The 23,636-nt window shown below is 31.8% G+C and overlaps 1 protein-coding gene across 1 annotated transcript in view; it reads left to right on the plus strand.

The window, feature by feature from the left end:
• Nucleotides 1–16,482, plus strand: part of LOC111030944 (irregular chiasm C-roughest protein) — a 196,604-nt gene extending 180,122 nt beyond the window's left edge. The window contains exon 10 of the mRNA XM_022310686.1: nt 12,565–16,482. Coding sequence (XP_022166378.1) covers nt 12,565–12,996 — 432 coding nt within the window. The 3' untranslated portion in view covers nt 12,997–16,482. The remainder of the gene's footprint in view (nt 1–12,564) is intronic.
• Nucleotides 16,483–23,636: the final 7,154 nt, after the last annotated feature.

Consider the following 23,636-nt stretch of genomic DNA (forward strand, 5'->3'; position numbering starts at 1 on the left):
TATAATAGGCGTACGGTGGGTACCTACTTATACTGAGCACATAAACATTTCACAATTGTGTATGGTATGAAACCTGCAATGCTTCAGCGGGGCATAAAACGATCAAGTATTAGTTAAAACATGTCCTTCTCTAATATTATAACTCAAACTTTTGCATTTAGTTTTTAATTACTTGTTAAAAAAAAACTGGTTAAACTTTAAACTTTTTAAAACCGCTTATATCAACTCAACATAACTCTGTTCAAAAAAAATATTAATCATCTGCCCAGCCTTACTATAGCCTTACAAAATATACAGGTCGATTGTCACATGGTTTCGGATCGTTCGTTTAGCTCTTTCGTTTCCGTACGATAATGTTTTCTAGAAAACAAAAAACAAATGTGTTTCCTTTATTTTTATTTTATTGTCTCTTTGTTATCCCACGAATGCAAAAATCATCATCAGAAATCACGATTTGACGAATTTCTTATTTTACAATCCTGTAAACTCAGAGGTCGATCACAAGTCTATTAAAGTTGGCCTAGTACCCTACTAGTAGTATTGTATACCTTCACGAGAATACAAGATTGAGGCAGTAAATCTAATCGCCGACCCGACCGTTACTTGGAGGACGTGATGCCCTCGTGTATGGTCTCGGTCTTATAAACGTATGCTAAATAATAGTCGTACCTAAATGTACATTCAGTCGAATCCATTTTATGTTATTTAGTTTTAATATTACTGTAAATGAACCGAATTATCAAATTTGGTAAAAATTAATAAAAAAGTATATTTTCTGTTTTCTCACGCAAACTATCATATTTTATTCCTAATTTTAAAGCTAAGTAGTTGTGAGTATTCAAGTATAAAAATTTAAAAATGCTCGTAACTCGCTTTAAAATTAGATAATAAAAAAAAAACAACTAGAGACCTCATCACGGAAATATTGCCTTTGAATTTGATATAGCTGGTGAATTCAGTTGTAACATTGATATCAACCACACAAAATGAATTCGTCTAAAAGTACGTTTGGTATAATCCTTTGTAATACGTTGTTGTATGTTCGTAAGACTGAGACAACTCGGGTAAGTAGGCATCACGAACTCTTAGTCAGGTCCACACGAATGATAGTAAATATAGTTGCGATCGTTACGACGCTTTTGAATTCCGGAGCCCCAAGTCTCAGCTAAAATTATTTTTTCATACCTTTTTTTATATATAGTACTGGTAGATACTTTATACCACCTGTTTTATGGAAATGGGTGTGGGTTTTTCCACTGATCATCCCTCTCCCTCATCCCTAAAAAAATTATGTATACACGATACAACCATTGGTATCGAAGGTTTGCCACCCAGACATGAAGTTACATAAAATATTCAACGGACGATCGCAAAGCGTGAGTTAACTGTTTGGTATTATAATAATATTATCACATTATTCATTAGATCGATCGCCATAATCGATTAAATATGTAGCTACGACCAAACCTGCCTCGTTGCAAGCTTATAATTTTAAGATTATAATTTATAGGTAAATTATACCATATGATTTGTTTAAAAGCAAGAACTCGCGTTTTCTTGAAATTTTTTGAAATTTTTTCTTGAATCTTTATTTTTGTTTTATGCTATTTGAAGTAAAGCTACATTTTTGAAAAAAAAATTAAAATGCATTTTTTATTCGATTATTGTTTGTATCGTTTTATACTAAATTTAACTAAAGCATTTATGATTCAGAAAATGATTTATGCTATCGTTCGAAAACAGAAAAAAAGTTTTTAAAAAAAAATGGTAACATTAAAAAAATTGAATTATGTAATGTAAGGACTTTGAAATATATAAAAGCAATTATCTTGTTCCCAAAAACGTCAATACAGTTCGAGCAAATTAGTGTTAACCTATAAAATAAATCACTTTTTGCATAGAACGTTTATGAAATGTTCGCATATGACTCAGAGATTAGCTCCAATAGACAAGAAGTTTGCATTAATATAAACTCACACGCGTGGTATTCAATTGTTTACTCTGAAATATCGTCGTGTTGGCGGTCCCTTTCAAAATAGAAAACAAAAACCGAAATCCTTAATGGTCGTAATACGCCAACTCGCTCGACACAAACCCACACAAACATATTATTAATTCAATCTCCAATTTTAGGAATTTTCTTAAAGACCATATTTTTGAATAGGTACTTAGATTTTCAACACAATTTAAATAGTGTGTAAAGACACAGACATATTTTATTTTTAAACGAAAACAGTTCTTTTTACTTTTAATTGATTGATGATTTTATTTTTATGTCGATGTATCTATGTCACAAATGAGTAATTTCCGAAAATTGAAATGTATGCACTAAAAATAATAGTCCTTATTAATAATATTTAATTTAATTTTAAAACCATGTAATATATGCTCAAATATTTTTTTTAAGTTTCAAACACATTATAGTATTTAGCTTTTTAAATCTATAGTATAGAAAATGTTGCAGGTTATCTCGTTTGATATTAATCAGCACAAAACTCTTCTATATAGTTGTCATAGCAATAATAATAAAATTAGTTGAAAATAATATGGTCTTTAAAGAACTTAATAATTTCAAAAACTAGTATTTGAATAAACGCATAATTAAAAGGGGGAATAAGAAATATACCTAAACATGATTCTAGAATCTAGAGTGACCATCTGCCCCCGCATTAAGAGAAATTTTCTGGTTTTTGAGAGCCGAGTCCTTGTTTTGTCCCAGGTTTATACAACTACATATTATTAATTTTTTAATTGTTTTTATATTATTATAAATAAAAATTGCATTATTTGTGGTCCATTAGGTTTTAATCATAAAATTGGTCTAATTGAGGCAATGGCCACGACAAGTTAGATATAATACTACTGGTTACAATAACTATCTGGCTTTTGACCACTATTATATTATCGTTAGGTGCCCCATTCCATAATCAATTATTATTTTTTTTATTAAAACAATTTAAACGAACGCCGTGTATAATGCGCCCAATGCAGAGTAAGCTATGCTAAGTAGCACTGTACTCAGCTGCCGTATTCAAATGTTATTTTACTTTATTAGAGGTACATTGTGCCAAAGTAAAATAAATAAAATGATTTTCTAATTGCATGCAATATCCCTTTTATACGGGTATCATAAAATGTGTCCCCCTGGCTCCTACTGAACAGGAAAATTATCGTCACACAATATGCTAATATGCTAAATCATCCTGTATTGATGGCTATATTATACGGGTCAACACTATACGTGCTGCATTTCTTCTATTGTCTGGTTAGGAGCCGAGTGCAGCGTGCTGCAGTATAATAATTCCTTTATTGCGTTTTAGTATATTTTTTCTTCCTCGTTCCCCGACGGGTAGGGTGTTGCTGTTTATTTATTTGTCGTAATTTCATTTCGTTGTGTTTTTTATTTTGTAATCGCGGGGAAGAAAAGACTCTTCGTCTTAAAACAGACAATTGTAATATTATTATTACGAAAAAAAAATGCATTTGCATGTTTCGTTAGATACTACTCTGCACAGCAGAAATCGTAATTACCCGATCAATGTTCGTTTTTTTACATCGCAGTTCACTATATTTCACATTTTTTTTTTCATGATTCAATAATTGTTGTTAATACCTGTAGAGGGACGCAGACATGCAGTTAATAAAAAATATGTTAATTGCTCAAAAAGTTTATTTTATTGTTATTTATGTATCAATTAAACGTTGAAAATTAAATTAAAACTTTGTTTACATTAATCATTTTTCATTGTAATTTGCACGTTTTCCGATATTTTGCCAATTTCCAGTGCATGCCTACTCATTATAATTTATAGGTACAGCTTTGTATACGGTCATGCGGATACGACAGCGCCCGTGTATACCGAGATTTAATAACCATGGTCGATTTATTTTGTTTTTGCGGTATTTTTTTAAAAGATCAGAGTCTTAAAGGTTTTTTAGGCTCAGATGTTGTTTCCGTATAAAATATTTAAGTGGAATTTATTGCAATATTCCTTAATAAAAAAACACCAAAGGTCTATGGTACTTTACAAAGTTATCACATTTTTATTTAATCAATCTCTAATAAAATATTTAATAAACTTTAATCGAAATAATCACTTATATAAACGCATAAGGGATGTCCTTTCTAGTTTTACTTTCAAAACTTGTATTTACTTATTTCTTCATGTCTACCGAGAAAGTGGGTTAACATTTTTCTGAAGTCAAAAATACATGCATCATAAAAAATTCGAAATGTTGACTTTCAGCATATTAATTATCTACTGTAGTGTATCACACCTATTATACACTCAAAGGTGGGCAATTAATATATATTGCGAGTTATAAACATGCGCATATCATACAATATATAAACATCTCCGTAGTTAAAACCTACGAATGTAAAAGAACATCGTACTTATAGATTATATAGGTTATAGGCTTTATAAAACAATTTGTTTGAGACAACTTTTTGTTCCTCGAAACCCAACCAAACACGATCGTCGCGTGATGTTTGTTATTTTTTTCGGCTCCATAGTTGATCTCATTTTCCGGTGCGTACAGAATATATTTACAATATAAATTATATTATGTTCATGTGTATTATGCGTACACGCGTGTGGGTCGGACGAGATGAACATATGGTGTGAGTGACGGTGACACGGAGGTATCATATTATAATATCCAATCACCTTGTGAAATGTACTTTGGGCAAACTGTTTTTTTTTTTACTTTCGCCCCCGCAACGATTTCGTCACACTCATCGCACCAGTGAAACATATTTTTTTGTCGCTGTTGTTTGTTGTATATTTTTTCGTTTTCGGGGAAAATGTACTAAAAATCTGAAATTCAAAAACAATTATAGAGGATAGCGCAAACATTTCGCACCATCCAATCAAAACAAAACAAAAAAAAAAATACCTAGCATAAACCCGCCGGTGACATTTTTCATTATAAGATCACGGGTATGCTTAAATATTATATATATATGGTCTTATCGTCAAGTTTACAACAATTAACAAGACTGGGGGGGGGGGGCATTAACTAGTCGAAAAGTTTCAGTTATTAGTGACTTTGAACTAGTTAATCGCCTGATTATAGTTTGTATAATAGTCACCTAAGTTAATTTCAACGAGTTATTCACAGCAATATTGAATAGTGGAGTTCAATTTATACAAATACAATAACATAATATATTACAATTAAAATAAATTATTATGTGTGAAACGCTGATAGTTAAATAATTGACGGTTAAAGAGTATTTATTTAGGAAATCGTGTTGTTTTTTTGTGTATGTTTACTTACTCGTAGATATTGTAATCGTTTATGTAATCGTGCAATGTTAATTATTATCCATTGCAATTTCTGTGCTCGGCTATATTTATTAATAATAATTATTGCAGACAATATAGGTATACCGTTGTGGTTAAAATTACTTTTATCGGAAAGTTTGGTCTCTGCACATTTTGAAAAAATAAAAAATATCTGAGTATGCGACGAACTCCGTGGTGCGACGATAACAAACCAGCATAATGCCATCGCGGGTGCAGCATGTGATGTATAGGAATTATTGTTATGAATTTTTTAATGTTCAACTCGACAATAGGCACATCCGGTCGCGTGAACAATATAATACATAGGTACCTACCTAGATGACGAAATAATATATAATATTGTATCGCCTTTGTAACTATATATTATTATATTACGGAATATGTAAGTACCTATATACTAGAAACGTTGTGCAACCGCGCGAAAAATCAATTAGGGAAAGTGAGGGGTGGCACCCCATCACGCCCCGATCGTATACTGCATCTATAATATAATATTATATAAGATATTTATAAGTACATACAGTAAAATATAAATGTAACATATCGCTATATATACATAGTGCTCTCGTGCGCGGTGTTGGCGTTTATTAAAAAACGATTGCCTCGGTCGCATTATTAGTGGCAATGATGTAACCCATTATTATTAATGCGACGCGTTCGCTTGCCGTTTTTACCAGGGTTTTCGCACTAAGTAGATGGTGCACACGTGTGTTGCGTTTCTGAAAAACGAACAATGAACATTGCATTATATTATAATACCTACCCGCAATAATACAATATAATAGGGCTGTAAATTGAATGCACCGTAACACCTTAAAAAATGCATCTTTAATCCCCCCGAAAATGCAGTTTTAAATGCACTTCGAATTCTAGTACATAATGCACACTAAGATGTGCGTTTAATATTTTTGAATAATGTCTATCAAATAAAAATTTTAAAAATATTAATTTTAAGTCATGACCACTTTCGAATAGGTAGAGAATAGATCTATAAAATGCATGAACTCCGCATTCAATATAATTTTTCATTCAGTCACTAAAAATATGTGTCTGTATTGAATTATTTAAATATTAGTTAATTTTCAATGCAAGAGAGCCATATTTACTTTATGGCAGTAATTTTAATTTATCAAATTAATCACTGAAGTTGAAATTCTGCCTTATTTATACTGCAATATTTCGATTTGTGGCAATCTTGTACCAAATAAAAACTAACTATAGTGTGACATGTTGAGTGTAAGACAGCAATAGGTATATTTAGAGTTGTGGTGGATTTTACAATTTGTGATATTGCGGCTACAATATGAAACTCAATACTGACAGTATTTTTTTTTTTATATGGCAGTCTCAAAATCAATTTCTATACCTATGCAACACAGTCAATCTCAAAATATGACAGCCTTGCAATTACTTAAAAAATAATAAAAGACCACAAGTCCAACTTTTTAGGTTTAAGTACTCTCTTAATAATCTCATTCATAATATTTGAAAAGGTCATACTGTAAAGTATATCTTTGAAAATACACACGTTTTTAGTTTCAAACGCATAGGTTAAAAACTCTTTAAAATATCTTATTTCAGACTTCAAATCGCTTTTTCTCAAAACTATAAATTAATTGAGTTATAAAAGTATTGTTCAAGAGCTAGGTGTAATCTATAAAAATCCTCAATGGAAATAGCTAAAATTGACAAAAAAAAGTAACCACCCTAAACAAGAAACAATAACTAGATGACACCTATGCGTCAAAATGTGCAAAATTAAATTCTTGAAATGTAATTCATTGTCACACACAAGGAAATCCGTGAACCCTTACAACAAGATGGAAAAATCGATCTTCTTCTGAGAATTCGCAGGTCTAACAGCTCATTGCAGACGTTGTATTATAATACGTATGTACCGAAACTGTATTATGTAATACGGCATAATAATCCTCTCGAGTTTTTCGTCGTTTTTTTCTTTTTTTCAATCGTTTGAAATCCATTCCCTCTCTCTCGCCCTCTCGCCACCACCCACCCACGACCGTCACAAATACTTGATTCCGCGATTACCGAACGGCGCATTCGTGTTTAATAACAAGTATTGTGTTTAATAATAACCTATGTGACATGCATGTATTAAATAATATATCATATGACATTAATAGGTATATTATACTATAATATAATCTACATGCCAACCGAATAATACCCGATTAATTGAAAACGCTTTTTTTTCTTTCCAGCGATGAAAAGCTTATTTTATTTTTTCACACGCTTGTTGCGCACACTGTAGAGTCACATGTAGACGCGCATTTTATTTTCGGATAGTCTGATTTTGATGTATTTTTTGTTTTTGCGTTCATCGGATTGCGTCGTACACAATAACAATATGTTCGGCAATGGTTTCAACCTTATTTCTCCCTAAGTTTGCTTTTTTGTCGACTACTGTAACATTAAAAGTTGCAGCCCATTTTCTATAAACATTTCGTCTACTACTCGATGACAACGAGGGCACACCTACTTTTCGGTTTGAGAAAAACGAACGTTAGACGGACGAACAAACTGCACACACTAGAATTTCGAATACCGGGTTAAATATTATTATCGCGAGCTATAAGTATTTACACTTGTATTGAAAACATTTTTTCAAAAATAAATTTAAATCATATTTTGAAGGCATATGGCGCATTTAACCTATTTACGAGGACATTTGGGAAACACTGCAGTTGGATTCCGATTTATATTCTACTTCAATACTATGTAAGTAGGTACTTATACCTATCTTAGAAAGTATTTTAATGTTTTTGGAAATATTAAACTTAAATGAACCTATTACAAAATAATATTTGACCAACTTTTTTAAAGTTTTTAATTTTTTGAAAGGCAATACTAGCATTTGTGGTTTTGTATTCAAGTACAGTACCTAATAATACTTGTGGATTACGTGTAAAAAATGTAGGAATTGCTATATTGTGCTATTGTGATATTGTCTATATTATGATAGGTACTATGTTTTATGATGATATAATATATTACTATGGCGATAACTGTAGGATTTTCATCAATATCAGTCACACATGTATACATGTATTACACTTTGAAGTTTGAATAAAAATCGTAAACAAGATACCGCCGATTACGTTTTGCGAACAGACATTTTTCCACACGACCACACTGCGAAAAATGCATCGTATAAATAAAAAAGCTCTTCCGCTGTATCTATACATCGAAATATGCTCATATCATACTATAAATCACAGTGATATCCCATCCCTATGACCATTCGGATTTGCATAACTCAACTGTGCCCATTTGTAGAAAACATTTGTTTTGAGTATATGTGACTTAGTAGAAGCGAAAACGGTCGTTCGGAATCCTATAATCCTACTATCAGTAAAGCTCAAGCATTATTAAAGTTGAATCGAAATTATTTCTAATTAAGTTTTATCTTCATTAGTTATTTTATTGAATGATTTGCGGTTCGATAAAAATATTTATTATTATATATAAGGAGTATATCATTATAATACACGATAAACGTTCGATATCTCGAACTATTTAGTATTTTCTGCTCATCCTGAGATTGGACATAACTGTCATGCTATATTATAATAATTAACAACTTAATCGCAGAGTATAAGAAAATACAATACGAACATCTTACCGATCGAACACAGATCAAGTCCGGAAAGTAGTCGTAAGACTGTTAGCGATTTTCACCGTCGCGCCACTGAGTATAATCACATTAAATCCTATTATATAGCAATACCATAGTTATAACCCTATAGTACCCGCCTAAGGGTATATAAAACATTAAAACCTAGGTCAAGGGTTTAAACTTATGGCACGCGTTCTAATAATAATCAGCAGTTGGATACAATTTAACGGCTCGCTCGATCGTATTGTTTCATTGTTAAATCTCGCATTATTTATTGACAAATAACAGTGATACATCGCATTCAAAATACGATATGTTTATAAAATGTTGAAAGTTTGCTACTCACTTTGTAACAAGTGGCCCATTATGAATTATATGAAAGTCTAATGGAAGTATACTGGCCACGATGAATCCGATCTAATCGAAACAGGAGAATACATTGACGGATGAAGCTATGCGCATAGTGCTGCTTCTGCAGTCGACTAAATACTTCCACGTGATACTAACGTAACTTCCAATGGTGAAATAAATGGAAACACGTAGAAGGCACATAAATTATAATATTATTATGATGTGTATTCATACAATTATTTACCAGTTTGGGGAGTTCAGTTGTCGTATGAAAAGTTCATACATTTTTTTTTTTGTTTGTATTTTTTATTTAAATCCCCTATTACTCCGGAACGGTTTTTCATGCATAGGTCCTATACTATATAATATGAGGTACTTACCTACGTCATATACACAAATATTATAATACTGGCACTTGAAATTTTCTCAAGACTTCTTCGTCCCGCGACCCGAGATCCTAATAGTTCCAGGTCTTAGGTCACACAGGTTAAATAACCTGTAGCGATCAAGCTTTCGCGGTATATAACTTCCGTACCATATACACGATACCGCAATATAATATTATGATACACATGTGACTTATACTTGTCTGCACGAGCGTTTGTGTGTGTGTGTGTGTGTGTGTGCGCTCGCGCGCACGCGCGCTTTATACGTGCTTACCAGTGCGATAAAAGTTTTCTCCTTGTCCGTTCCGTTCGGCGCTGTGCGATTTCGCCGTTGCCGGGAGGGTATCCTCCGGGGAATGGTCGCCGCCCCCCACGCCCCCCTCGGGTGGACACAATGATTTATATACCTAACCGAAGTGTTCGTAGGTGTGCACATATATAGGCGGACTATATATATTATATACGTATATGTGTGTGTGTATGCTTCCAGACGTATTCAATGTATATATGTACGAGCGAGCAAGAGGGTAAATGTGTGTGTGTGACACTGGTAGGTTCATTGAAATCGTCGAAACTCGCTTTTTGTCTAAACTCCAATAGTAATCGTCTCTTGCCCAAACTGAGAAAAACACCTGACTATATATGCTGTATGTGTGCCTAATGCCTATACATATAGGTGGAAATTGTGGATAGAGCGGGTTCATCACGTGCACGTTGAGGAGGGGGGGAGCAGAGAGAGAATCATTTTGTCCATAGCCACCTGAAACGGACAAAATTGTTGTTACGGTTTTCTTCAAACTGTCTCTTTATGTATATAATATATATATATATATTATATATTATATAATATATTTATTGATTTTAGGAACATTTTATAGTTGTTCGTTAAATTTCTTTCAGCAAATAAGACCAAATAGATAATTAATTTGTGATACAACTATAAACGCGTGTGTGGTATGACGAAACGAAACAATGCTTTTAGGGTAAAATAAATTTAAAATATAGTAATAGTAAGTTGGACAATAATGTTAGGAGTGTAAAATTAAATTATTAAATTAACGTCATAATCTTATACAGTGATGTGGGTACTTCTAGTAGGGTTTCGGGAAGAGCTTGGATTAGCCCCACCCAAGCGGAGATTTTAGCCCCCACCGAGTCCAAAAACCACATAATATATTAAAACGTACGGTGGGGATAAAGGGTTATATAACCCCCACCCACGATCCATTCGATCATACACGACATCTGACATAATCCGTCATGTGGCGTGGGCTCGCCGATTCATACGACTGGACTCATTTCGTGTCCAATTGCGTCCAAATATTACATAATACATAGATTGAGAAATATCCGTACGATTTCCTTGAGATGTAATTCGTGTAGGCACATTATATTCCACACTTTTGTGCAAACAGTCACAAAATCGTCATCGTGTGTTGCCCGCAATGACATACTCGTATATATGACGTATAGTTTTCTAGAGCCGAATAATATTAATATTTCGTTATTAACAATTTATGTACTTTTTTTAATGTCGTCCGCATAAACAACGGCAGCGTATATAGATAGAATGAAAAAAAAGGAAGAAATCTATCTTCCCCTTCCACCAACCCCCGCCAACCATGCTGGTGAAGGCGTGAGACGTAAATACGGTATACCTAATGCGTCCGTCCGCCCGCTGCTAAGTATAAACGTTAAGACTTTGGTGTTAGGTACCTGCGTTACGTATTATTATACTATTTGAAAATTTAATGGAAATTAATAATTTAACTTTTAAAATGTTTACTCTGCACATAAATCAAAGCTCTATAAAAACGGCCGTCAGAGAATTTTTCCTCAAAATGCAAAACAAACGTTTGTTTTTATTTTTGTTTCGAGCTTAGGCAAACCGTAAAATAATATAAATTAATTATGATGTAGAGCGGTTCTCTATAATGCCGAAAGGCAAGGAGTACTAATTTTGTACAATTATTGTATCGTACGCAAAAATATTAATTATAAAAAAAGTGAATTGACAGGAACGCAAACGCGGTGCGAGACACTATCCGTCTGTAATTTATATAACAATTATGTCATTAATTGACGATAATTTAATAACGTTATTTTGGTGGTTTTGAAATTCCCCAGGCCTGGGGGCGAATTAATGATTAATAATATGTCAAACCTGGCCGAGTAAAAAAATAATTTAATGAGTTAAAAGTTTAAAGTAGTCGATTCAAAATAATATTTCGGTCGAGAAAATATGATCGAATTAAAATATAAATGCAAAAAATGTACACTAATTATTGGAACTCGAGACTTTAATATATACAATTGTCTGTGGTCGGAGTGGGGGGGAGGGATACTGTGTGATCGCATTCCTCCAATTTTTATGATTCACATTTTCCATCCCTCCACTCATTTTGTACAACTGTGTAAGCCATAAAATATCAGGATTATTCTAGATTATGAAAGGCATCTCACCAATTTTGAGCCACTTCGATAGGTTATAGCTAATAATATAAATTCGCGCTATTCGTGACCAAATATCAAAACTATTAGTTTCAATTATTGTACAACAATTCATATCTATACAAAAATCGCATTGAAAATAGGCATTTCAGTTTTTTTCTGAATTTTCTTCAATTTTCCTGTCGGCGGGGCACCTCATCTTTAAAATCTAAACTATTCGAAATCCTTGTGTATTGCACGCCTAGACTATAATACAAAAGTATAGCCAGAAAATAATGTCCAAGACCCTATCATAGTTTATTAGCCTTGCGTTGATCGTGAATCGGTCAGTCGGGATGACTTCTCACTATATACGTCATAATAAAACAGCTGATTGTCATGATTTCGGTTTTCATTGTTATTATTTTTTTTGTTTGCCCACTCGCAGGACCGGCCCACCAGCAGCAACAACGGTTACATCGCGGCCGACCGGCTGTACGACCTGAACCCAATGCCGCCGCCGCAGACGGTCATCGCGCTGTCGTCGTCGTCGTCGTCGTCGCCGTCGCCCAAACTGTCGTCGGACCCGGCCACCAGGACGTCCACCGGCGGCGACCCGGCCACGCTTCTCCAGTATTCCGCCACGTACGGCAACCCGTACCTGCGGCCCGCGTCGGCGCAGTGGCCGGCTCAACCGCAGCGGCCGCTGCAGAAGTACGACGCGTACGGCCGGCCCGAACCTCCGCCGTACAGCGCGGTCGGCAAGGGCAAGCGGAAAACCGCCGCGGCCGGCCACGGCCCGTCGGCCACCGCCGTGCCCGTCGGGCCCAACTATCACATCGGCGTGGCCAAGCGGCAGACGCTGGCCACGCACGTCTGAACGGCCGGCTCGAGGAGTCCGGCGCAACAAAGGCTGATGAAATAGTCGTATTATATTATAATATTATATTGTAACCATCGTTATGAATGATATCGTTACATGCAGGTAACGAGATACTATGCGTGTCGCGTACGATAATAATATTATGTATTATTATAACGATATCGTTTGTAGTAAAAATTATATTTTGTTAAGTATGGTCGTTTCTCGAACTCTTCAAACACATCGAACCATTCGAATAGTTCGAGAGGTTCGGGTACGACCATGAAGATTAATTTTAATTTTTTTTTTTTTTTGTTAAGTGCTCTTTTACTACTATTATTATGTTATTTTAAAAATTTGTTATGGTTAAATTTTTTTTTGAAAGTTTGACAAAGTTAGAACTGCGCTCTAGTGAAAAAATCAATTTGGAGTTCGTGAAAACAACTCAAGTCCTACCCCCATCGGTCATCCATGATATATTTTCATCGCAGCATAATAACTATTTGAAAAATATTGAACGGTGTGGATCGTAACCGGAAGATCACCTCTTCGATTCACCCATATCGACCACCCTCCACCGAGCCGATGTAATACTCGGCCTGTGCGACGATCAATTATTTATTATCCTACATTGTCGTGTTTACTTCCAAACAACACACATCGATGGGTAGGACGTCACCGAACACTAAATATTTTACTAGACACCTGTTATAAATCTTTCAATTTGTTTTTCTCTCTATCCGAACCTAACCGATTCGGTTAGGTATTATTAGAACATCTATTTTGTATAATAAATATATATAACACTATACAGGTTAATTAATTTAATATCTATACTCTTCGTTAGGTTTCAGTTGGTAAATAAAAATAAGTTTCGATTTATTTCCACTTGGTTATCGGTGCATACAAGGTTTTGTTGGACATACTAAAAATTGTTCTGAAATGTTATTTTCGGAGACACGGTTAAATAGTTTTAAAAAATATAAAAAGATGAACGAGAATTGAAAGAGCAACTAGTACACCAGAAGGCACAAATTGTACCTAGGTACCTACTTGTCGGAAAAGCTTCACGAGAATAATAATAATTAGTCGTTTTTCAAAACGTCGGAAGTACCACTGTTTTTTTCTCTGTCGTAGGAAATGCGCATAATCTACGCCCTATAATGTCAGTATCATCTACAGCAACGGCCAAGGAACCGTGAAAAATACGTCGTTATAACCAGATGATGTCTTTCTGACGGAAGTCGTTATAGATGGTACAGAGTGTAATTGTAACTCGTATACCGGATGATTCATTTAACTAGAACACTCATAATTATTCAAAATGTATTAATGTTTTTGAAAATTTTCAAAAACATTTATACTTTATAAAATAACGGGTGTTCGATGATAAAAAAACACCCGGTATACGTGCGATAAACTGCACAAAGCCCAATTTTTTTTTTCGTACCTTCAATATGAATTTGTCGTGAATCACGACAACAATACAATATAATATAATACCATCGATAGAAGCCGCTATCGTTTAGCTGATACCGAAGCCCACCCCTACTCGTAAGTGGGTAATGTGACCCCAGTATACAGGTCCCCGTACGAGCCGATTTTTGAAACCAAACAGAAAATAATTTAAATATTATTAAAAATGTAATATGTACCCGAGCCATTCTTTAATATGTGTTCGTTAAAATCACGTGGTTAAGATCGAATTGCACTTGTTTTTGATCAAATTGCAGCAACCGGGGGCAGAAAAAAGTAATTATTATTGTTCGAATGTTGCACTCGTTATGTTTGCACCTACTACCTATATAGTGATAATTATTATTTTATTAATTATTATTATAGGTCCTGTAATCATTCGATTTTATGCAATATATAATACCAATAATTTGATAACGATTATCAATGGACGAGGCTGGAGAATACTTCGCAATAAAAATAATAAACTTATATAGATATTACATTAAAAATAGCTACTCTTGATGCGTCTGTTGTCAAACGTTGTTTCAAACGCAGCACGGTAGCAAATTTCTATTCAATAGTGTGCTGTCAGTTTTTTCACGAGAGTGAATATTGAAATAATATCAAACTTTTAATCAAGAACATTGATATCTGTTCAAGCGCCTTCAATTTTTTTATTTTCAAGCAAAATAGGGGTACCTATGTGAAATATCGCAAATTAAAAATGCTCATATCTCGCATGATAATTAAAATATCGAATGAAATCGTCGTGCTCCTAACCTTATAATAACTAAATTAATTTTTTGGTTTCATTGTAATAATTACAAATACCTACAATTTAAAATGTATAAAATAGAAATCCGTTTTTTCCTAGTTAACATTTGAAAATAATAGTATAAAAATATCCATTCATTAATTCTAGATTTGTTACCTATGTCTTTGTAATACAATTGCTATTTATAAGTTATATGGAATGATATCGGATCGAGTCCGGATTTGTTAAGCCTCCGAGTGATGCAATTCGAACATTTCGGTTTAGATAACGAGTGCAGTTCAACAATCCCCATATAGTTATTGAAGCCTCCGAGCGGCATATTCATTTTATTGTAAGTCGGTTTGCTCTAGAAAATCAGGTCAATACGACAAATGTTATCGTTACAACAACTGTTTACAGTGGTTCGTCCTAACTGGTTTTCCACTAGCTTTTTCGGAAAAAAAAAACGATTTATACAGAGGTACTTGCACTAGCCATACTGTTATGACTAACAGCAAACACCGTCAAACGAAAAAAACTTCCTACTCTATTCAATTGTTTTTAAATATTATATGTCGATAAAGTAAAATAAATAATATTAGGATTTGAATACTACCTAGGTATATGGTCTTCTATAAATGTTCTATTTATTTATTTTGTTCATGTATCCACGACACCCTGCTCGCTACAGACTGTGGGTGATTCTTGTTCCGACTCTTACAGGGTTAGCTCGAGGGATATCGATCTCGTTCTCTTGACGGCATAATCACCCTGTTCGTCTATCGTCGTCCCCGAGTCGTGTCGTTCAATTCTCCCGTACTCATAATATATAGGTACTTACTATATCTTTTTTACCGAATTCTCCACCACTTCCATTCGCATGCCTTCCCCGCGGTCACCACCCGTCAAATAATCATTTTTCTCCCGTTCGACTGTATGTAATATGCAATTATAACTTTTAGATTTATTATATTGAGGTATGCTCCCCGCTGGTAAGAATCTGGTTGTCACTCGTTGTACGCACTTCGGTAATACCCGATGATATCGATGGCCTGAAACGCGCTGTGCACGTACATATTGTTGTTATACATCATGTATAATATAAAATGCTGAGTCTACTTTTTTCCAAAAAATGTACCATAATAGAGTACCGTTTAACCTAACTTATAGTATATATATATATTCAACATTGAATTCCGTTTGTTTTTGGACATTTTATGTACCCCTATGTTTCTTGTTTATAATTTATAGGTGGATATATAATCGTTGTAAATATTATAATGTACCTATATGCATTTGGTAGTAAAAAAAATCCATTAAAGTCCTACAAACGGTGAAACTCGACTGAATAATTTCGTACATTGATTGAGACTAGCGAGATAATATATTATTATAATGATATGACGCGTCCGCTTTAATGATGGCCATCGATACTACGTTTACACGAGAACTCAACGGTTTTGGGTGTAATCGCGTCAGCGGCTGGGTACGATTCAAGCGAGACAAACCCCCATCCCCCTCGCGTGACGTTTCATTTCACCCTTGAAATTTTAGTGTTTTTGTTTTAATCCTAAACATTTATTTGTCTTTTAAGCGGCGGGCGCACTATAACAATATAATAATATAATATTATTATATTGTATAGTGTTCCGAAGCTGAGCTCTGTACAGGTGAACAATACAATATATTAATACATTATTATTATTACATAAAACTATATATATGTTACGTTATTATATTATAAATTATAATATTTATTTATTATAGTACCTAATATGATTATATATGAATGTGTTAGCCTAAGATAAATATTATATTATATGTGTGTATTATTAATTATTGTGTATCTCTACGTGTGTAAGTGTTTATGTTCCAAACAAATATGATCTATATATTATATAATATTATGATGAATTACGATAAATGTATTATTGAAAACATATTATAATTATTAGACGTTTATATATACTAAATTAATTATTATAAATTGTATGATTATTATTATTATCATTATTTACCTACGTTTCGATAGATAAGTATATTTTTTTTTTTTGTTATTTTGATCGTTATATAACTATATAATATAAATTATAATAAAAATACATATTAATGTGTATCGTTTTCAAAGATTATTACGATACGATTTATAAACTTATAGACAAATGTGTACTTAGTTTTTTTTTTATTATTATTATTATCATTATTGTTTTTCTTAAAAATAACTATACAAAAAGCATTATGTAAATATTATGACGATAATAATAATATTATATACCTACCTATTATTTTAATATTTGTAATATAATAATATTATATCATATGCCATTATTGTGTAAAAATCTACCTTACTTATAAGTGTGTGAATATCAGAATATATAAAATTATAAATTAATTTTCGAAATGTGTTAATTTATTGCTATCGTTTTATCATACATAATAATATATAGGTGTGTCCGAGTTAATATTTTAAAAAATAAGCTCTCTAGTATTTGCCCGAAAATAATTAACGATTTTGGAAATTAATTTTTTTTACACAATCAAGTCATTACAAAACCAAACTAAAACAAAGAAAGTTCCTAACTTTTTTGTATGACAGCACGCATTTTTTATTTCATATTTCGAAGCGAATATTCTTTTAAAAATTTCAATATTACGCAATTCCAATTTTAAACGAGTAACTTATAGTAACTAATTGCCTTAGTAAGTCAAAAGTATTTTAAGTTTTGATTAATGTGGTGGGAGTGGTACAAGGGTATATGCCCGGAAAAATGTTGATACACTACTACTCCAATCAAAACTTTAAATAGGTGCTAATAATAAATTATAATTTAAAACTTATTAACAAATTTGATATTCTGCTTTGTAATATTTGAATTATTATTTTTCTATAAGTCAAAAAATAATGACTAGGTATTCTGATAGAAATAATAACAATTTAAATAAAACATATTTCCAAAAACGTTAATAACTAGTATTTACTTTTGATAAAATCAGTGTTAGCCTTTAAAAATAACCATCCTGTAAACAGCATATAATAGGAAGACCTGACAAATTAAATAAATTGTTTTAATCAATATTTATTATTATTTTTATATTTATAATTTATTGACACTTGCATTACATGTGTATGATAATATAACATTTTTATTTTTACTTTTTTATACTGAAAGTAAAAATCTTAAATATGATGTAATGTTTATTGAAAAAATAAAAATAGCTAATTTGTAAATCTGGTTTTTTTAGAAAAATGTTGTTGTAAAAACATTTTTTTAAGTCATGTATTCAACATTTTTTTGAAATTCATTATTTTTGTAAAATAAAGTTGATCCAGTTGTAAGTAATATTTTAAATTCAAAAACTAAAAATTTTTTAAAAATGTCTTCAAAAAACGTCGACATTTACAAAATCATAAAGATAAACTAAAACTTGACTCAAGTAAATATTTTAACAATCTAATGTTTTTTCAAATCTAGATTTACAAATTGGCTATTTTGATTTTTTCAACGATTCGACAATTTGTAAAAATATCGAACAGAACCAAAGTTATTTAATTTGTCAAGTCTTATTCTTGTTACACCTTGTGTACTATTATATTGTAAGTGTATGATCCATATAGATCAATATTATCTATTATAGTATAGTATACAGTGGCCTGGTGTGGAACGGTGGTTGGCTACATTCATAAAAACGTGTTCTGAAGTCAAGCATTAGCCAGTGCCACTAGTTAGCGGATGGGTGACCAATGAGGACAAATCCTCACCACATATAGGTACACACGTGTTCTAACCAATCGCACCCACCCCACAGTTAAAAATCTACTAAAACCACTTAATGGCATATGTTGACATGTTGACGTGAGTTAATTATGATAATAATAAATATTTATATATTTAAATTATACAAAAATTGAGAAAATATTTTTAAAAATAGCATCATGAATTGTAGAATAATATTATCATCAATACTCTGTACTAAAATTTAAAAATGTTCTCGCTTTTGTTCGTAAAAATAATCATCATCTTTATTAAATGGAAAAAAATGTATAAATGTATTATGAAAAGTACGCGTAGTTGGTAAATAGGTATGTACCTATTGTACCTACTACATGCTGTTATTCAGGTAATATTGCCTGTAATATTGTTCACATAGTGTCGTCGTTATATTGTAATATATTATTATATAGGTATACGTGTTTATGTAAAGTTTACAAAAATAAATAAAATACGTGTGTATCGAACGAAACGTGAACTTACTGCTGCAATAATAATATAATATATGGCGTCTTTCTGATGCAGACGCTCCCCACGTGATCTTTTTTCCTACCATGTTTATAGGTATAGGTACCAAGCTTATACCTAGATACTTTTTGTCGTACTAGTGGTATAAATAATATATTTAGACAATATATGGACCAATATATTATGATGTGACCTACCACCACCGGGTTAACGGTCTAATGTGCAATGTTCAGTGGCCTTTCGTACTCGGGTAGTCTATAAACATATAAATATTATATAATATTATATAGATATTAGATACTACCTGATAAAAAACGTGACTGGGAAATTTTGATTTTTTAATAAATTTAATGATTCATAACTATTTTACGGTAATAACAATAATGATAATATTATACATTGTTCGATAAAGTCGCTATCTCGTTGCTGGGGTTATGAAGATTTTGAAACGGTTTATGGTGAGGAGACAATTTTTATAAACATTTAAAAACGAGAAAAATCCTTCACCTATAGCAGAATAGAATATAAGTATAAATGAGAGTTCCCGTTTCTCTTAAATTTTGTTTACGATCAGAGAGATTTTGTCAATAATGTTTTTTTTTTTGTGGACAATACTTATAAACAGGAAATAATTGACTAATTTTTAAATTCAGTACCTTTTCTGATAGTTGATTAGACCCAGATTGAACTTTGAATGTGTCAACTTTTGGTTTTTACTTATTTACAATACCTAGTTAATAAATGCTCAAGGAAAAACTGACATAAAGTAGCTAAAAAACAGGAATCTTGTAAGAAGCCCCGATTTTTAACAAAATTGATTTGGTTTTTAGTTATAATTCAAAAAATAAAATAAATTATATTTGTTGCTATAATTTTGAACCACTATAACAATAACATCGTTTATATCACAGTTATACATTTGCACAACAGTGATTTATTTATATTATAATATTAAGTACCTTGTATACAGTATGATCATAAAGATCTCCAACTTATAAGATTTATATAGGGTGTTCGACGTTCGTGATAAAAATAGAAAAGTTGGGGTAGCGTCATTTATTGCAATATATTGAAGTAATTTATTAGTGACTGACGAAGTGATACCAAATAAGTAATAACAAATACTAAATATATTCTAGAAAATATTACTATTAAAAATAACATGCGTTTAATTTTTTTTTTATTGATCTTTTAAGCCTGACGACTGGCCATTATAGCTGTTTGTAGGGTAATTGTGGTAGTGATTTTGGTTTGGTAGGTTTTTAAAACGTTTGTGTTTTTTGCAGAATTTCGATTGAACACACGTAGTGCCAAGTCCGTTCGGTTGGATGGCGGCCTCTCTCTGCAAACAGGTGTCTGCCAGGAGAAAAGTGGGTGGAAACGAATCAAAAATATTAAAAACACATAATATTATCACCACTTTCATATATGTATTTAAAGATCAAATTTTGACAAATTAACCAAATCCCTAAAATTTGCAAATTATTTTCCTATTAGGAATTCATAAAAGTTTTTCTTTTCATAGCGAACATAAGAAATTTTAATGGAAGATTCCCCACAATGTCTCTACCTTCAACAAAAAAATAACATGACTTTTTTATGAGTATATGAATTTTAATTTTTATGATATTGGATTCTTACCAGCCTATTAACGAATTTCCATAAATCTATTTTTGATATTTTGTTTCATTCAAAAACAATAACTGTAGAAACTCGAAATGTTCACAAAAATATTTTAAAATAACAATTTTTCATACATAGTACTATTTAAAAAATATTTTGATTCTTTTTAAGCTATTTACAGCCATGAAACATTTTTAAAATGTTTTAAATTATCATTCAGTTGGAAATTCATAAAAGATTTTCTTTTCTTAGCTTACGTTAAACATTTTAATAAAAAATTCCATCACTAGTTTTTCTACCTTAAACAAACAAAAAAGTTTACCAGAAAGTAACGCTATTATTATAGCCAAGAGATATTTTCAAATTTTATTAACTTTTTTAAAATTATTAAATTTAATTATTTAACAAGCATGCAAGGGCCAAGGATCGTTGACAATGTCATAGCTCAGAATCTTTTTTTGTATGCAATGATTTATCGGGAGCACCTTAATTGCACATGAATCGCCACCATTTTATAAAGTAGCACCGTAATTCTGCAACACAAATTTTTTTGATTCGTAACTCACACACACAATATTTTATTTAGATACCATACCTCCGCAATTGATATTTTTAAAATTATAATAATTTTAACAAATTGTTAAAAGTGAAAAACATTACAAGCCATATAATGCATAGATCAAATTATAATAATAAATGATGGCGCCATTTGGGTTAAATGTATGGGGGTGCTACATTTATGTCGACTATAAAGTGGAAGGGTGTCAATGTAAACATTTTTGATTTGGTAAAAAAGTTTAACTAGCATTGGCAGGATATATAGATATTTAACATCTGTAATAGTTTATTGCCATTATGAATTGGTTAAAATTGAAAAGTGCTCCGATCTATACAAAGAAATAAATTGTTAATGCATTCAAACATTACATATTTTAATCGGATCATTGGAAGTACTTACAATTTTGTCAGGCGTATAGCTATTTCAAGTCCGTAAATTGATTTTGAATGTTTTGATCTAATGATCACATGAAAATATGTGCATGAGATTGTGTAATATGTATAATATGCGGGTGATTGGTGGGAAGAACACACGCGATAATGGTCATTTAGGTACACGCAAAGACGATCAGTGACTACTGACTACAAGGAACGAAATAATTGCCTAAACACAATTTGCCTCAAAAATAAAACTTTACGGGGCCTTAACGTAAACAGTTGCCCATAATAATATAATATATGTATATGAAAATGATGTTTTAGTAATAAATTTATTGTAATGCCTATGATATAATATTACAACCAATAAAAATTTTGTCACCCCCAAGGACCCGCCAAATTGCGACTATTATGTAAACATTTAAAAATATGTCGTTATAAATTCATATTAAAAAATATTAAATAATATAAACATTCTGGAAGGTTGGACAAACTTCGTATACGTTATTACTTTCTAGAGAAATACATACTATCTCTAATTAATTTGAAGTCAATACTGCTTCTAAAGTGTTATATCTATTTTGTGTTTTATTATCCTTGAAGGATGATCAGTAAGATAATCAAGTCCTTTTCGTTTTAAAATGTTGCTATAAAAGGTTGTCGGACAACAATGTTAGTTTCAATGTTTTTATACGAATGCGTACTTGATTCTCCAAAAAAACATGGTCAATATCAATAGTATATAGTTTTGCTTTCGGTACACTACTAGTTAATGCATTTCCATTCAATTTCCCCTTATTTCCATACAATTTATTTAGAATACTTAAAATTATTTTTGACTAATAATACATTTTTTCTTTGACTGTACATAACGCAGTGATGTCACTGTTCATATTTAATGAAATAATATTTAATATTTTAATATCTTGTAAAACTGACAATTACTGATGAGTGATCACTGGAGATTAGTTGAATCACAAAGCACAATATTCTCAGAACTCAACACACTTAGAAGTGGGAAATTAATCAGTACACAATAATGATTAAAAATGCTCTGCAGATATTATAATAGTTTAATTTCAACATGGTTTTACACCGATATAGCGATATCTTAATAAGTTTATTGATAAATGTGGAGTTCCGGTGCCTAAGATGTCTTAGTCTATGTCTTAGATATTTCAAAATTTTATGGCATGTGGACTTTTGGTGTTAAACGTATTTTTAGAATGCAGTACTACGGAGGGTCTGATTTATCTTTGAATTTAAATAAAAAATGACCATTAACGATGACATGATCGACAACTACTGTACAACAGAATGATATAGGTACCCACTTAATTCAATTTTCAACGTACAAATTATGAGTGTACAGAATCTATGTGAAAAAAAGTTTGACCCCTCTGAATTTGTTTTTTAGTTACGTCCTTGTCTATGATATTATAAAATGGCCAGTATATAGTCTATAGAATATTGCAGAAACCGTGGTACAAACAAATAAAAGTAAATAAGTAATGATATAGTACAAAAATAAGTTATGATCATTTTAAAAAGTACAGTTTCCAAAAGGTCATCACTTACTTTAAAATAATAATATCAATAAAAGCCTAGAAGGGTGATGGATTTTACCTTTAAATTGTATAATGTAGGTC

This window comes from Myzus persicae, unplaced genomic scaffold (genome assembly GCF_001856785.1).
Source record: "Myzus persicae strain clone G006 unplaced genomic scaffold, MPER_G0061.0, whole genome shotgun sequence".
NCBI classification, from domain to species: Eukaryota; Metazoa; Arthropoda; class Insecta; order Hemiptera; family Aphididae; genus Myzus; species Myzus persicae.